At 36.2% G+C, this 19,295-nt stretch overlaps 1 protein-coding gene across 2 annotated transcripts in view; it reads left to right on the forward strand.

The window, feature by feature from the left end:
• SLC9A9 (solute carrier family 9 member A9) overlaps positions 1-19,295 on the forward strand; it is a 567,499-nt gene that overhangs the window by 354,249 nt on the left and 193,955 nt on the right. For both annotated transcript variants that reach the window (XM_073898938.1, XM_073898942.1), the window contains one exon: positions 5,441-5,594. In XM_073898938.1, the coding sequence (XP_073755039.1) occupies positions 5,441-5,594 (154 nt within the window). The remainder of the gene's footprint in view (positions 1-5,440; positions 5,595-19,295) is intronic.

Raw genomic sequence — 19,295 nt, forward strand, 5'->3', positions numbered from 1 at the left:
CCTTTTTCAACCAACATCTTATCAATTCCTTTTTTAAAATCTTTTTTAATTTTCATTTTTACTGTCATATTCTATCTCTTCCTTGTATTTAACCTTATTTTTTGAGTATATATAAGTTTTACTTTCTTTAAAATTCTGCGATACAGTTTCTTCTAACAGACCAAAATATATACCCTAAATCTAGTGTATAATGTTATCCTAGTCTCCCACCTGATTCACATTCTCTTTCTTTTAATTTTTTTCATTCTTTTTCCAATCAACTTCTTATCAATTCCTTTTTAAAAATCTTTTTTAATTTTCATCTTTACAGTCATATTCCATCCCTCCATCATATTTACCCTTATTTGTGTGTGTGTATAGATAGATAGATAGATAGTTAGATAGATAGATAGATAGATAGATATAGATACAAGTTTTTCCTTAAAAGTTTAGGAGGGAATTTCTTCTAACAGACCAAAATACACCCAAAATCTAGTGTGTGGCTCTGTTATATTCACCAACCTGATCATATTTTTTTTTTCTCTTTCTTTTCCCCCCGGTTTGGGGTCTCTTCTAATTAGTTTAGTGTGTATTTTTCTGGGGTCGTTGTTACCCTTTTAGCATTTTGTTCTCTCATTCATCTATTCTCCTCTGGACAAAATGACAAGACAGAAAAAATCACCTCAGAAAAAAAGTACAAGAGGCAGTACCGACGGCCAGGGACCTAATCAATACAGACATTAGTAAGATGTGGGAACTAGAGTTCAGAATGACGATTATAAAGATACTAGCTGGGCTCGAAAAGAGCATAGAAGATACTAGAGAATCCCTTTCTGGAGAAATAAAAGAACTAAAATCTAACCAAGTCGAAATCAAAAAGGCTATTAATGAGGTGCAATCAAAAATGAAGGCACTAACTGCTAGGATAAATGAGGCAGAAGAGAGAATTAGTGATATAGAAGACCAAATGACGGAGAATAAAGAAGCTGAGAAAAAGAGAGATAAACAACTACAGGATCACGAGGGCAGAATTTGAGAGATAAGTGACACCATAAGATGAAACAATATTAGAATAATTGGGATCCCAGAAGAAGAAGAAAGAGAGAGGGGGGCAGAAGGTATATTGGAGCAAATTATAGCAGAGAACTTCCCTAATTTGGGGAAGGAAACAGGCATCAAAATCCAGGAGGCACAGAGAACCCCCCTCAAAATCAATAATAATAGGTCAACACCCTGACATCTAATAGTAAAACTTACGAGTCTCAGAGACAAAGGGAAAATCCTGAAAGCAGCTCAGGACAAGAGGTCAGTAACCTACAATGGTAGAAACATTAGATTGGCAGCAGACCTATCCACAGACACCTGGCAGGCCAGAAAGGGCTGGCATGATATATTCAGAGCACTAAGTGAGAAAAATATGCAGCCAAGAATACTATATCCAGCTAAGCTGTCATTGAAAATAGAAGGAGAGATAAATAGCTTCCAGGACAAACAAAAACTAAAAGAATTTGCAAACATGAAAACAGCCCTACAGGAATTATTAAAAGCAAAGAGAGAACCTAAAAGTAACATAGACCAGAAAGGAACAGAGACAATATACAGTAACAGTCACCTTACAGGCAATACAATGGCACTAAATTCATATCTTTCAATAGTTACCCCGAATGTAAATGGGTAAATGCTCCAATCAAAAGACACAGGGTATCAGATTGGATAAAAAAAAAACAAGACCCATCATTATGCTGTCTGCAAGAGACACATCTTAGACTTAAAGGCACCTCCAGATTGAAAGTGAAGGGGTGGAAAACCATTCCATTTACCATGCTAATGGACATCAAAAGAAAGCTGGGGTGGCAATCCTTATATCAAACAAATTAGATTTTAAACCAAAGACTATAATAAGTGATGTGGAAGGACACTACATCATACTTAAGGGGTCTATCCAACAAGAAGATCTAACAGTTGTAAATATCTATGCCCCTAACATGGGAGCAGCCAATTATATAAGCCAATTAATAAAAAAATCAAGAAACACATCAACAATAATACAATAATACTAGGGGACTTTAACACCCCCCCTCACTAAAATGGACAGATCATCTAAGCTAAAGAACAACAAGGAAATAAAGGCTTTAAATGACACAGTGGACCAGATGGACTTCATAGATATATTCAGAGCATTCCATCCCAAAGCAACGGAATACACATTCTTCTCTAGTGCACATGGAACATTCTCCAGAATAGATCACAACCTGGGTCACAAATCAGGTTTCAACCAATAAGGATTGGGATCATTCCCTGCATATTTTCAGATCACAATGCTTTGAAACTAGAACTCAACCACAAGAGGAAAGTTGGAAAGAACTCAAATACATGGAGGCTAAGGAGCATCCTACTAAAGAATGAATGGATCAACCAGGAAATTAAAGAAGAATTTAAAAAAATTCATGGAAACAAATGAAAATGAAAACACAACTGTTCAAAATCTTTGGGATGCAGCAAAGTCAGTCCTAAGAGGAAAGTATATAGCAATCCAAGACTTTCTCAAGAAACAAGAAAGGTCTCAAATATAAAACCTAACCCTACACCTAAAGGAGCTGGAGAAAAAATGGCAAAGAAAGCCTAAACCCAGCAGGAGAAGAGAAATAATAAAGATCAGAGCAGAAATCAATGAAATAGAAACCAAAAGAACAGTAGAACAGATCAATGAAACTAGGAGCTGGTTCTTTGAAAGAATTAGTAAGACTGATAAACCCCTGACCAGATTTATCAAAAAGAAAAGAGAAAGGACCCAAATCAATAAAATCATGTATGAAAGAGGAGAGATCACAACCATCACCAAAGAAATACAAACAATTATAAGAACATATTATGAGCAACTCTATGCCAGCAAATTAGATAATCTGGAAGAAATGGATGCATTCCTAGAGACGTATGAACTACCAAAACTGAGCCAGAAAGAAATAGAAAACCTGAACAGACCCATAACCACTAAGGAAATTGAAGCAGTAATCAAAAAATCTCCCAACAAATGAGCCCAGGGCCAGATGGCTTCCCAGGGGAATTCTACCAAACATTTCAAGAAGAATTAATACCTATTCTTCTGAAACTGTTCCAAAATATAGAAATGGAAGGAAAACTTCCAAACTCGTTTTATGAGGCCAGCATTACCTTGATCCCAAAACCAGAAAAAGACCCCATCAAAAAGAATTACAGACCAATATCCCTGATGAACATGGATGCAAAAATTCTCACCAAAATACTAGCCAATAGGATCCAACAGTACATCAAAAGGATTATTCACCACGACCAAGTGGGATTTATTCCTGGGCTGCAAGATTGGTTCAACATCTGCAAATCAATCAGTGTGATACAATACATTAATAAAAGAAAGAACAAGAACCATATGATCCTCTCAGTAGATGCAGAAAACACATTTGACAAAATACAGCATCCTTTCTTGATTAAACTCTTCATGGTGTAGGCATAGAGGGTACATACCTCAATATCATAAAAACCATCTGTGAAAAACCCACAGCGAATATCATTCTCAGTGGGGAAAAACTGAAAGCTTTCCAAACCCTAAGGTCAGGAACATAGCAAGGATGTCCACTTTCACCACTGCTATTCAACATAATAATAGAATTCCTAGCCTCAGCAATCAGACAACTAAAAGAAATCAAAGGCATCCAAATTGGCAAAGAAGAAGTCAAACTCTCACTCTTTGCAGATGATATGATACATTATGTAGAAAACCCAAAAGACTCCACCCCAAAACTGCTAGAACTCATACAGGAATTCAGTAAAGTGGCAGGATATAAAATCAATGCACAGAAATCAGTGGCATTCCTATACACCAACAACAAGACAGAAGAAAGAGAAATTAAGGAGTCGATCCCATTTACAATTGCACCCAAAACCATAAGATACCTAGGAATAAATCTAACCAAAGAGGCAAAGGATCTGTACTCTGAAAACTATAAAATACTCATGAAAGAAATTTAGGAAGACACTAAGAAATGGAAAAACATTCCATGCTCATGGATTGGAAGAACAAATATTGTGAAAATGTCTATGCTACCTAGAGCAATCTATATGCTCAATGCAATCCCTATCAAAATACCATCCACTTTTTTCAAAGAAATGGAACAAATAATCCTAAAATTTGTATGGAACCAGAAAAGACCCCAAATAGCCAGAGGAATGTTGAAAAAGAAAAGCAAAGCTGGTGGCATCACAATTCCGGACTTCCAGCTCTATTACAAAGCTGTCATCATCAAGACAGTATGGTACTGGCACAAAAACAGACGCATAGATCAATGGAACAGAATACAGAGCCCAGAAATGGACCCTCAACATTATGGTCAACTAATCTTCAACAAAGCAGGAATGAATGTCCAATGGAAACAAATACATTATATGTTAATAAAAAATTAAAAAATAATAAAAACTGTAACAAAATTCTTAAAAAGATAACAAATAAGCCCATTAAAAAATGTTCAACATCATTATTTATTAGAAAAATGAAAATTAAGGGCTCCACACTGGTTGTGGAGCCTACTTAAACAGTAAGTAAATTAAAAAAAGAAAGAAACATGCAAATTAAAACCACAATAAGCTATTACCACACAACTATCAGAATGGTGAAAATAAAAATAGTGACATTAAATGCTGGTGAGGATGCAGAGAAAATGAATGACTTCTATATTTCTGATGGGAATATAAATGGTGTCTAGCCATTCTGGCAGTTTGGTAACTTCTATTAAAAATATGCAATCAGTGATTACACTTCTGGGCATTTACCACAGAGAAATGAAAACTTATGTTTACATACATTCACAGCAGCCTTTTTTGTAATAGCCATAAAACTGGAAACCCAGATGTCCCTTCAACAGATAGATGGTTAAACAAACTGTGGAACATATAGTGGAATACTACTCAACAATAAAAAGGGATAAACTATTGATACATTCAGCAACCTGCATGAATATCCAGGGAATTATTTTGAGTGAAAATGGCCAATTCCAAAAAACTACATACTGCATGATTCCATTTGATTCTTGAACTGGCAGTTAAAGAAATGGTGAATTGATTACTGGTTGCCAGAAATTAAGGAGGGAAGTGTGTGCGAAGGAAGTAGATGTGGTCATAAAAGGGCAACATGAGGGACTTTGGTGGTGATGGGAATGTACTCTATCTTGACTGCATCAATATCAAAATCCTGGCTGTGATATTATACTGGTTTTGCAAGATGTTATCACTGGGGGGAAAGTGGGGAAGGGCAAACAAGAAGTATGTTATTTCTCACAACAGCATGTGAATCTACAGTTATCTCAAAAAGTTTAATTTTAAAAAAGTAATTGTGTTTTTTAGTAAATTGTAAAGATGAATACAGGAAAATGAGAATGAGATTCATGCAGATGTTCATTTTCTCTTATTCTCTCTCGGTTTTTCCTGTAAGGTTTACGAGGAGCAATAGCATTTGCCCTGGCTATTCGGGACACAGAATCTCAGCCCAAACAAATGATGTTTACCACCACACTGCTCCTTGTGTTCTTCACAGTCTGGGTGTTTGGAGGAGGAACAACCCCCATGCTGACTTGGCTTCAGATCAGGTGGGTGGCATGTTTAACAAAGGATATCATTACAAGGCATGGCTGCACTATTTCATTTCTGGTGTTGCTGATTTGGTCCAGAGTACAATGGCAGGTCTATAACATTAACTTTCCCTGGGGTGAAGTTGACCTTCATTCACAAGATAAAACATTCTGGCCTCTTCTAGACCTATCACCAACTGAACTGACTTTTCCAAGAGTCCTAGAAATCTCGGGGTGATGTCTGTTTATAGTCTATCTCTAGACACGAATTTATTTATCTATGAATTCTTCCATTCAACAGTGTTTATTGAATACAATGTAATATGTTCTGGAGTATACAAAAATGAGAATCACATAGGTCCTGTCCTAAAGATATTCACAGTTCAACAGGATTTATACAAAAAAGCTGTAATACCAAAGAGAAAGTAAATTTGTTTTGTTTTTAATTCCTTATAGCACTTAGGATAGAATTAGGGACACAGAAAGTACTTAAATATATTTGATTAGTGAACCATGTTTAGCCAGAGGGCTCCTATAGACACAGTTTAGACAATTTCTCAAAGGAAAAGGCAATGAAGCTTCAGTCAGGGGAAACTCCAAGAAGTACCCGAAAGAGGATCACTATAAACCTAAAGTATATAGATAGTGGCTAGTGGCATTCATTGATTTTAAATAGATGTCATAGCTTATGCAGTCTCTTGATATCCAGAATAGCAAGGAGAGTGGAGTATAATAATGGGGCTTTAGGCAGGTTAGAATGATTATCTAGGTTATACAACAGGGCCCAATAAGGAAGGATAGTGATGACAACCATAGCATCCACAGGTGAAGGGTCTGGAGGTCCAACATTATTATGGCCTTGTCAGGTCATGGAGATGCCCTGGTGGGAATTGGCTCCAAATGGCCCAGTTGATTCAAAGCCAGACTTGGCGACCAGCCAGGAGCGGAGAGCATTAAAGGCAAATCTATTTTAAAATGTTGTTGTCTTTATTTAAGTATATCTTTGACCTGGGTTCTCATTTTCATATCCCCGAATGTAACAGTACTTTAGGTAAATCACATTTTATTTCTCAATGCCATACATCTTAATGATCTTGCGATCCTTCCCTGGTCTCCACCCAATCTCTGTAAGGCAATTCCATGCCCATCACATCTAACAAGAAAAGATCCATCTGACTGGAAAATGACTTCCAAGAAGATTAAGACAAGGATTCTTATTCCAGTACCAACACAGTGCCTAGGACACAGTAGGATTAAATAAATAATTGCTACATGAAACATTAAATGAATATAACCACAATGTAAATTGCTTTTTGTTAAGCACTTACTGATAATTTTCTATCTATTTGACAAAGAGGAAACAGAAACAGGACTCAAAGCTTTAATAAAAGAGAGCTTATGCTTAAACTAGGCCAAGTAACCATGCATTAAACCAAATTCAAGGAAATAAAGAACATCTTGAAGTACTGTGACTATTGATAAACACATTAAAGGGCTTTGACCAAAGGTGAATGGAGAGTGTTTTGAAATGCTTGTTGAATTATTTTCTAGGCATATAAATGTGACCTGCAATTTCCTTCACAGTAGTAGCTACCCGTAGGTTCCTGTGGATGAGCATACATATTGCATTAAACTCTACAGCACTGGGTCCCCTGTGAACTGTTAGCAAGATAGTGGTGTGTTCAGGTTTCTGGAAAATAAATTTCAGTAGGTGGATCCATGCATGGAAATATTAGGGCTTAGAAAACAAAAGTTAGAGGATACTAATCCCTACAAGATAAAGGTATTAACTACCCCATCAGGTAAATTAGAATATTCAGAACATGAAGTACTGATATCAGCAATTTCCTAGAGTGATTCAAATGTAACTTATTTTCTACTGTTGTCTTTCTTTACCCTGAAGAGGTCACCCCCCCAAATCAATAACATGTTTTACCCCAAAGTGTTTACCTAATTCTCCTATAGTGTTTTCCAAAGGTATCCATTGATTTCAAATAGATGTCATAGCTTATGCAGTCTCTTGATATCCAGAATAGCAAGGAGAGCAGAGTATAATGATGGGACTTTAGGCAGGTTAGAATGATTATCTAGGTTATACAACAGGGCCCAATAAGGAAGGATAGTGATGTCAACTATAGCATCCACAGGTAAAGGGTCTGGAGGTCAGCTTAGGCGAGCGTTATTATGGCCTGCTGGGGGTTGTCAGGTCATGGAGATGCCCCAGTGAAAATTAGCTCCAAATGGCCCAACTGATTCAAAGCCAGACTTTGTGCCCAGCCAGGAAGGGAAAGCATTAAAAGCAGGGCTATGATATATTTAGGGAAAGGGGCTCACAGGGCTCCAGTATAATAGGCAAGGTGGAAATCTCAGCTGCGAACTAGAGTGTGAAATCTGGAATTGGTAGGAATCCAGTCAGAGAGATCAGAGACCCAGTCATGAGAAAATCAGAGAAGGAAAACTGAAATTCATAGATATGTAAGTACCCAGGAAGTCAACTCAGGCAGACAGGAAAGACCAAGGTGAGACCAGTGGTTCTCAAACTTGAGTGAGCATCGGAATCACCTGGAGGGCTCATTAATCCCCAGAGTGCTGGGCCCCTGCCCCAGTGTTTCTGATCTAATAGATCTGGGTCAGGGCCTAAGAATTTGCATTTCTACCACATTCCAGGCAATGCTAACACTTCTGGTTCCAAGGCCACATCTTGATAACCACTGGGTGAGACTTCCTAACCCCAGGTAAAGATGGGGCTAATAACAAATACTGCCAGATTTGCTGGGAGTTGCCCAGGTCCAGGCACATCTAAGCCCTCAATTTACTCTTTACATCTATACTGGAAGGAGGCAGGGGCTAACTTGAGAAGGAAGAGTCACAATGCATTGATTAATGGGAGGGAAATAGAACATAATAGAATAAACATAAAAGAATAGGAACAGGGGCTCCTGGGTGGCTCAGTTGGTTAGGTGTCCTGCTCTTGATTTCAGCTCAGGTCATGATCTCAGGGTTGTGAGATTGAGCCCCTCATTAGTCTCCACTTTGGGTGTGTAGCCTGCTTGGGATTGTCTCTCTCCCTCTCCCTATGCCCCTCCCCCACAAAAAAAAAGAAAAAGAAATTTTATTTTTTATTTTTTTTAAGATTTTATTTATTTATTTGATAGAGAGGAAGAGACAACAAGAGAGGGAACACAAGCAGGGGGAGTGGGAGAGGGAGAAGCAGGCTTCCCGTGGAGCGGGGAGCCCGATGTGGGGCTCGATCCCAGGACCCTGGGATCATGACCTGAGCTGAAGGCAGATTCTTAACAACTGAGCCACCCAGGAGCCCCAAGAAAAAGAAATTTTAAAAAAAGAATAGGAACATAAGTTAATGTGTGTACAAATGCACACACAAACATGACATAAATTTGGTTCAACCATGTATTAGTGATACCATCATCATATGCTCTACTTCCCTATCATGGTTTATAGTGTTGTCAAAGAAATCTTCAGTTCCATCATAGCTTTTAAATGATAGTTGTCCTTTATTTAGACTGTATTTATCAAGGCTTTGCTTGTTTACAGAGCAACGCCTCATTAACCAACTTTCATGTCAGACTCTTTCTATAAAATACCAGAATATAAGTTAATTGGAGCTTTAATAAAATGACATGAATAGAGGAGCACAAGAAGCAGGAATGAAAATGTGATAATGAATAAACACAAACATCCTCACTTAGTATATAATTTATTTATACACTTTACATTGCCTTCCTTTCTTGAATTCTTTTAATTTTACATCTTTTGTTTTAAATTATTAGTATTACTTGAGTTAGTTTTTACCCCCATAAAATTTTCCATTTAGCCTCAAACTACCATAGTAGGATGCAGATAAAATGTTTTAGATAAGGTAACAATTGATAGTATTAATATGAATTGCACTTTGATGGAAATGACTTTAAAACAGCAATGATCCTGTGCTTAGGGAAATTCAGAATGATCTTTACATAATCCAAAGCAATCCATACATTTAATGCAATCCCTATCAAAATACCACCAGCATTTTTCACAGAGCTAAAACAAACAATTCTAAAATTTGTATGGAACCAGAAAAGACCCCAAATAGCCAAATTAATCATGAAAAAGAAAAGCAAAGCTGGAGGCATCACAATTCTGCACTGCAAGCTATATTATAAAGCTGTAGTCATTAAGACAGCATGGTACTGGCACAAAAACAGACACATAGATCAATGGAACAGAATAAAAACCCCAGAAATGGACACACAACTATATGGTCAACTAATCTTTGACAAAGCAGGAAGGACTATCTAACAGAAAAAAAGTCTGTTCAATAAATGGTTTGGGGAAAATTGGACAGCAATATGCAAAGGAATGAAACTGGACTACTTTCTGACAACATACCCCAAAATAAACTCAAAATTGATGAAAGACCTAAATGTAAGAGAGGACACCATCAAAATCCTAGAGGAGAACACAGGCAGCAACCTCTTTGACATCAGCTGTAGCAACTTCTTACTAGACATGTGTCCAGAGGCAAGGGAAACAAAAGCAAAAATGGACTATTGGGACTTTATCAAGATAAAAAGCTTCTGCACAGCAAAAGAAACAGTCAACAAAACTAAAAGGCAACCTAAGGAATGGAAGAAGATATTCACAAATGACATATCAGATAAAGAGCCAGTATCCAAAATCTATAAAGAACTTATCAAAGTCACACCCAAAAAAACAAATAATCCAGTTAAGAAATGGGCAGAAGACAATAAACAGACATTTCTCCAAAGAAGACATGCAAATGGCTAACAGACACGTGAAAAAATGCTCAACATCACTCATCATCAGGGAAATGTAAATCAAAACTATGCTGAGATATCACCTCACACCAGTCAGAATAGCTAAAATTAAGAATATAGGAAACAACAGATGTTGGCAAGGATGCAGAGAAAGGGGAACCCTCTTAACACTGTTGGTGGGAATGTAAACTGGTGAAGCCACTCTAGAAAACAGTATTGAGGTTCCTCAAAAAGTTAAAAATAGAACTACCTTATGACCCAGCAATTACACTACTAGATATTTACCTGAAGGATACAAAAATACTAATTCAAATACAGCTGCATCCCAATGTTTATAGCAGCACTATCAACAATAGTTGATTGTTGATTACGGAAAGAGCCCAAATGCCCATCTACTGATATATATATCATATATCTGTAATGGAATATTACCCAGCCATCAAAAAGAATGAAATCTTCCCATTTGCAATGACATGGATGAGCTCAAATGTATTATGCTAAGCAAAACAAATGAGTCAGAGAAAGACAAATACCAGATGATTTCACTTATATGTGAAATTTAAGAAACACAACAGATGAACATAGGGGAAGGGGGAAGAAAGAGAGGGAGGCAAACCATAAGAGACTCTTAACTATAGAGAACAAATGAGTGTTGATGGAGGGGAGGTGGGCAGGGAAAGGGCTAAATGGGTGGTAGGTATTAAGGAGGGCACTTGTGATGAGCACTGGATATGAGTGATGAAACACTAAATTCTACTCCTGAAACCAATATTACACTATATGTTAACTAATTATAATTTAAATAAAAACTTGCGGGTGCCTTGGTGGCTCAGTCAGTTAAGCATCTGACTCTTGATTTTGGCTCAGGCCATGATCTTAGGGTCAGGGGATTGAGCCCTGCATCGGGCTCCATGCTGGGTGTGGAGCCTGCTTAGGATTCTTTCTCTCCCTCTCCCTCTGCCCCTCCCCCTGCTCTCAATATAAATACATACATACATGCATACATACATACATACTGAAACAAAAATAAATAAACAAAGAAAGAAAGAAAACAAATTCTCCATTAAGTCTTGTCTTAAGCACATTCAAATTTCTTGTCCCGAAGCTATTTTGTTTTAAAAAATAACAAAATATTCTTAATGCAGCATTTCAAATAAATCACAGAACTTTATTTCTCAAAATTCTAGAGAAAAAGAAAAGACTCCTGCAGTATTATTTGGGAGGTTTTCATGTAAAAGAAAGAATGGTTTCTTGATTAGAATCCGGATCTCCTCCCTTCTGTGGAAAACATTAATACTGGTGGTGAGGAAAACACAACCCTCAGTCTCTAAGGATTAGCTTTGCTGTTAGCCAGGAAACAAGAGATCAAGGATATCAGTTTTTTTCCCTACAGAAGCCAGTTAACAGGATTATCCACCAAATGATCACACATGCTTACAAATAAACCTCAAAGACCAACAGGGCAGAACTCTCTGGCAGTAGTAACTGATTTGGGTTGGTAGCCCCATCCTTGGTTTAGGATAGGGCACCACATGGAGCTAAGCAAGCACATGAGAATGGAGCCTATACCATAGTGCAAACCTTTCCTGGGCTCTCCCACATAGGAATGCTGGACCTATCTCTTCAAAATATCTCAATCACCGTACAGAAAGCCTTACATACCAGAGCAATACAGAACTTATATTCCAGACAGCATTAGAAAGTGCCCTCAGCAAGAAGATTTCTATAGCTTCCAGATTTTGGCTTCTCACATCTCAAACAATAATGGTCATTATGAAGTACTTAATCTGTGCCAGATACTAGATAACAAAGTACAAGGCACATAACCTCCCTGTGACTCAGCGTCTAATCTATAAAATGGGATAATAAAAACTACCTTCTAGGGTGGGCAAGGCCTGGCAAACTGGCCCAGGGTTGGGGTATTGGGCTGCAGAGCCAGACCCCAGCCCAGGCAGCCTGAGCCCATGACCTGCATGCCCAACTAGTTTATTCTTCTGTGGCCCTAAATAAATGAGCTTATTCCTGATGCCTGCAATCTACTTTGATTAACAAATCCTCTAGGGAAAAAGAGATGTGTTTTTATAACCAAGACAGGCCTGTTAAAAACAAACACAGGAAATCTTCCTCTGTCATGAGTGATTGGGTTGACTTGCTTATACAGCACAAAAATGTTTTGGTGCAGATTATCTCTTTGACCTAGAACAGTTAAAGGTAAACAAGGCTAACCCTGGTCCAAAGTAGCCAAGTGAGGAAGCTTGTCTTCCTCAGTTATAGGAATTTGGAATTGTAGGAATTTGTCACCCATACAGCTATCTCCCAATCCTATTCAGGATCCCAAGTCAGCCTTTTGTCAGCCTCTTCCACATATCACACAAAAAATTAATATACTGACCTGTGTCCTTTGCAAAGTGAATGACCTAGATAGCACAATGTCTCCACCACTATCATTATTTTAGTTAAAAAATTTTATGCCATGCAAGAATGCTTTCTTTATCATTTATACATACTGACTACAAAGTTTTTAATAACAGCCATCATAGAAATACACACAGATATAATGGGAGAACTGTCCTTTGTAGTATTTTTTAATTTTAAACAATAGCAGAGTTAAATACGCCTGCTTACAGACATTATTACTGAGGTGAGGAAATGTCAATTTAATATAATGGAGGAATTCTGATAATTAAGTTCCCTCAATATCTAGCTGTGTTCCGTTGGGTTTCTTTTCTAGTAACCAAAGTCTCATGCATGCTTCATAATTTGCTTCATTGGTATATTAATATAGTAAATCAGCACACATAATCTGGAGCTGGACAGTGTGGGTACCAACCTTGCCTCCTTCTCTTATGAGCTGTGGGATCTTGAGCAATAAATTCAGCCTCTCTATCCCTCAATTTTCTTAACTGTAAAAGTGGAATAATAATACCTACCTCTTGGGATTGTTATAAGGATTGGATGTTGCACATATGAAGAATTTAGGGCACACTTACTGCCGTGCTCAACAAATGTTTCTGTAACAATACCCAAATGACCAACTATGAGCCTTTTCTTATCCACTCTTTTTACTGCTTGTGACATATGTATACACACACATACATACATATAAATATTATTAATTGTATTTATGAAAGCATGGTTTACATGGGAAGCAGAAAAATAATTAGTCCCTGGAGACCTTAGTTCATTGTAACTAGTAACTAGATTCATCAATATTACAGGGAGCTCCTATTTCTGCATTCAAAATGATAAACCTGTTAAAGAAAAATACTCACAAAAAGCATTACCATTATCTAACAGCTCAGAAAGATTCTAGAGCATGCTTCTATTTTCTTCTTTGCATAAGCTTTGCTTAGAATCTTATCTGATACTTAATTTGTAGTGTTCCATCAATTTGTATAAATTTTATTATTTTACATTGATTTTGTACCAATTTGAATATTTTGTATTAATTTGTATCAATACGCAGACCTCAGAAATACCTCCTGTCATGAAACTCGGAAAACCAATTTACTCATTTGAATGTAGACTTCATATTCCTTTATATTCCTTACCCTTAACCCCCATGTAAAATTATGTTCTAGTTTCTGTAGGTTCTTCTAAAAAATGTTTCACAACTCCAGATACTTATTGCTCAAATCAATCTAGTTTGACATAGTCGATTAAAGATATTGGATAATAGTCATAACCTATTGTTGATCTAAAAATAGCCTAGGTTTATACCAAGTATATGAGCTAGAACCTCCTAAATTTGCTTCCAGGGCCATCTGGCTTCTTTAATATGCTTTCTTTCTGTACAGAATCTTCCTACCTCCAGAGATAACAGCCTTTATCTTCACACTGCCAGCTACCCTCCACTAGGCATGTTCTTATTTATCTTCCCCAACATGCTCTTGAGAACATCGATATCAACAAGCTTCACACATTTACTAAGTTTACCAAACAATGAACATTCTGCTCTATTGAAGAGAATTTATTAGCCTGTTATCATGAAGTATTATCCAATATAGGTGCCTTACTTTAAGTAATAGGTGTATCTTTACTTTAGATAATAGATGAAGTCTGAAAAAAAAAGTGATTTTAAATTCAATAGATAAAAGTTATTATTCAAAAGTCTGTGGAGGGGGTTCCAGTTCTGGTCAAGATCAGTCTTGATCTTGATACTAGATCAGATACTAGTAGATACTAATAGTATCTACTCCCCCAGGTCTCTTTCACTAAGTGTAACTAGAAGCCCTGAACAGAATACATGTAGAAGCTATCTAAGGGGTCTTAAAAGTTAATAGTAGCAGACAGATTGGGGAAGGAAACCAAAATTCAGAGTATCTACTATCAAACCAGCAGTGAATTTCCTATATTTTTCCTCTCTGGAATCTCTTGACCCGGACTCAGAAGGAGTTCAAAGACCAGAATTATGCAACAAGGAAGACAGAACTGCAAGAGAAATTCTCTGTTTGGGGCACAAGGAAGAGGAAAGGAGCCCCCTGTGGGTCAGAAGAATGGGGGAAACCCCTTGGGTACGTTTTTGTTGTTTATTTCATTCTGTCTCATCCCAATGCCAGGCAATCCTGATGCAGCAGCAGTGGTGATGGCAACAACAGTTGGGCAGACCCCTAAAATCCAACCAGGGAACTCAGGTCCTAAGACCTTGGGAAGAATTCCCATTGAATTTTTTTTTTCTCTCTCTTAATCCTCCCACTGCTTGAGTTCTGATGCAGGTGTAATATTATGGAAAAATTATGGGAAACATGTAACAGTGTAGGGAAATGAAAGCCCTGTGGAGGAGATTTTAGAGTGGAGAGAGAATAAGAAAATGATCCAATAAAGTTGTGTATAAATTTTGGAGCTCACCTCTAAGTTGTGTATGCATGTATCTGACCCTAAACAGCACACCAAAGGCTTTGAGAAATGAGCAACAAGGTAGAGACTCACCCAAATTCCAGACAGGACACTGGATGGCACACATGCAGGACAGATCTGAACACATTGCGAAGACTTTGAAACACCTGGCATTGAAAGCACAGGCAATAGAAGATTAGTAAGACTTGTGTCTTAGAACTAATATGATTGATTGCCTGGTAAAAGACAATATCAACATTCACCATAGGATAATCCTATGTCACTTAACATATCTAGATCCAGAGTCACTTAACATAATATTTAAAATTTCCAGGATAAATCCAAAATTAGCCATCATTTGAAAAACAGAAAAATCTTACTATCTCACAAGGGAAAAGACAATCAACAGATACTAACCCCAAGATGACACAGATTTTGGAATGAGCAGATCAAGACTTTAAAGCAGCTATTATAACCATGTTCCAGGAAGAGCAAACACAATGGAAACAAATGGAAAAATGGGAAAAAGTCAGCTGAGAAATAGAAGCTACCAGAAAGAAAGAAATGGAAATTTTAGAACTGAAAATGAAATAACAAAATGAAACGTTCACTGAATTGGATTAATAGCAAAATAGAGGATGACAGATGAGTCAGTGAACTTAAAGACAGATTATTAGAAATTATCCAACTTGTACAAAAGTAAGAATACAGTTTAAAAAAAAAAGCCAAAGAAATTTCTTTGGGTGGAAGGGAAATGATATTAGAGGGCAACTTTAAACAACAGAAATGAAGGAAGAGCAACAAAAAATGGTAAATATCTGTTTAATAGAATAGGCTATACTTTTCCTCTTAATATCTTTCAAATATATATGATTGTTGTAAGAAAAATTTTAACATTGTCTTATGGCGTTTTCAAAAAGGGGAGTGGGTAAAGGGACCTGTAAGGTGGTAAGTTTTCTACATTCCACCTCAAGTAATAAAATATTAGTTCAAAGGAGACTGTGAAAGTTAAGTATTTATATTATAATTTCTAGATCAACCACTAAAAATGTCTAAACAAAAAGATATAGTAAAAAATCCAATGGCTGCTTTGGAGTACACAACAAATTCAGATAACGCCAAAGAGGGCAGGAGAAGAAGTAGAAAAAAAAAGCAACAAACAGAAAACAAGTAATAAGGTAGTAATTCTAAATCTTAACACATCAATAACTATATTCAATTTAAGTTGTATAAAGATATAAATTTTTTAAAAAGAGAGCATCAAAGTGAATAAAAATAAGACTCAACTATATGCTGACATGCTGTCTATAAGAAATACACTTTAAGTATAAAAATATAAGTAGGTTAAATATGAAAAAATGGAAAAGATGTAAAATATATGTACCATGCAAACACCAAAATAAAACTGGAGTGGTCATATTAATAGAAAACAAAGTTGTCTTCAGAACAAGAAAATTTCTGAAGGACAAAGAGGACATTACATAATGATGGTAAAAGGGTCAACTTACCAAGAAAGATATGACTATAAAAATGTGTCTGCACTTAATAACATAACCTTAAAATACATGACGCACACATGTAAATACGTAACACGGGTACATCTGAGAGGAAAAATAGACAAATTCACCCTTGGTTGGAAACTGCAATACTCCTCCCTAAGTAATTGTTATAACAAGTAGATAGAGTATCAGCAAGAGAATAGAAGAACTGAACAATACCATTAACCACTAGATATAATTGACATTTATAGAACACTCCACCCAAGAGCAGCACAATACATATTCTTTTCAAGCACTCACAGACACAGCAAAATAAACGATATCTATTAGAAATTTGAAAATATCTTGAAGTAAAGGAAAATGAAAATATAGCATATCAAAACATGTGGGATGCAGCTAAAGCACTGTTCAAAAATAAATTTGTAGCTCTTCTAAATGCTTATATTAGAAGACAAGGAGATTCTCAAATCAGAAATCTAATCATTCGGAATTGGAAGATGAAGAGAACAAACTAAACCCAAAGCAAGCAAAAGGAAGGATACTAAAAGATTTGTGCAGAAACCAATGAAATTGATAATAGAAGAACAATAGAGAAAAATCAATAACCAAAATCTGGTTCTTTGAAAAGATAAATAACATTGATAAATTTCTAGCCAGACTAACAAAAAGAAAAAGAAAAGATGTAAATCACTAATATCAAAAATGAAAGGGGAATATCATGACAGACCTTAAAGACATGAAAAGGATAATTAGAGAATACTGTGAACAACTCTGTGGACATAAATTCAACAAAATGGATGAAATGTAACAATCCTTGACAACCTGCCAAAAACCATTCAGGAAGAAATAAACTGAACTATCCTATAGTCATTAAAGAAATGATATTATAGTTTAAAACCTTCCAAAAAGAAAACTCCAGGCCCAGATGGTTTCACTGGCAAAATCTTCTTTGGAAGAGGATAAACACTAATTCTAAATAATCTCTTCCAAGATAGAAGAGGAAGAGGGTGACTGGGTAGCTCAGATGGTTAAGCGTCTGCCTTCGGCTCAGGTCATGATCCCAGAGTCCTGGGATCGAGTCCTGCATTGGGCTCCCTGCTCCTTGGGAGCCTGCTTCTCCCTCTGCCCCCCCCTCTCTCTCTCTCTCTCTGTCTCTCATGAATAAATAAATAAAAATCTTAAAAAAAAAAGATAGAAGAGGAAGAAATTTTTTCCAATTTATTTTAAGAGGCCAGGATTACTCAAGTATCAAAGCCAGACAATAACATCACAAGAAAGTAAAATTATAGACAAAATCTTTCATGACCATAGATGCAAAATAAAATATTAGCAAATCAAATCCAGCAATACATAAAAAGACTAAACACAACTATATGAGATTGATCCTAGGAATGCATGACTGGTCCAATACTCAAATATCAATCAATGAAACCTATCATATTAATAGGTAAAAGATCATATCAATTGATGCAAGCAAAGCATTTAGCTAAAAACAATTTTCATTCATGCTAAAAAAGAAAGCTCCTAGCAAACTAGGAATAGAAGGAAACATCCTTAAACTGATAAAGGACACCTACAAAAACCCACAGCTAACATTATATTTAATAGTGAAAGACTGAATACTTTCTTCTTGATATGAGGAATGAGTCCAGAATATCCAACTCATCATTCTATTCAACATTGTACTGGTAATCCTAGTCAGTGCCATAAGGCAAGAAAAATCAGTAAGATTCATCAAGATTGGAAAGGAAGAAATATAACTGTCTAGTTTGCAGACAATATAATTGTCTTTATAGAAACAAAGAATTTGGAAAAAAGAAAAAAACCTCTAGAAATAATAACTCAGTGTAACTAGGTTCTAGGATACTAGGTCAATATTCAAAAATCCTATATCTATATATGTATGTATATACATATATATCTTAGAAATGTGCAATTGGAAACAAATTAATTTTTTAAAAATAATAACAATAGCTCTAAAAATTTTAAGTATTTAGGAAAATAATTTAATAAGCCACATGCAAGATCTGTATACTAAAAACTACAAAATGCCAGTGAAAGAAATCAAGAAAGACCTAAATAAATGGAGGGTCATACTATGTTCACAGATTAAAGACTCAACATAGTCATCAATTCCCCATAAATTGGTCCATAAATTTAATGCATATCTAATCAAAATTCCAGCTGAATATTTTGTAGAGGCAGATAAATTAATTTTTGAGTTTAGAAAGAAAAGCAAAGATACTAGAATTAACTAACCAAATTTGAAAAAGAAAACTTAAGATGTAAACTTCCGTTGCTTGATTTTAAGACTTACTACAAAGCTGCTATAACCAAGAAATGTGGTACTGATGAAAGGGACAAGCAAGTGAACTGAACAGAAAAGAGTCCAAATATAGACCCACACAAATATGGCTCATTGATTTAACAAAAGTACAAAGGCAATTCAAAGAAATAGGGATAGTATTTTCCACACATGGCCTTGGAATAATTGGGTATTTGTGGTAGGTAGAATTCTAAAATGCCTCCCAACATTTCCTGTCCCTTCTCAATCTGTTGTGCATGCCTTGCATAATCCTTGGAACTGCAAATATGCTGTATTT

This window comes from Callorhinus ursinus, unplaced genomic scaffold (assembly GCF_003265705.2).
Source record: "Callorhinus ursinus isolate GAN/ISIS: 27379988/994484 unplaced genomic scaffold, GSC_fseal_2.0 scaffold1, whole genome shotgun sequence".
NCBI lineage: Eukaryota > Metazoa > Chordata > Mammalia > Carnivora > Otariidae > Callorhinus > Callorhinus ursinus.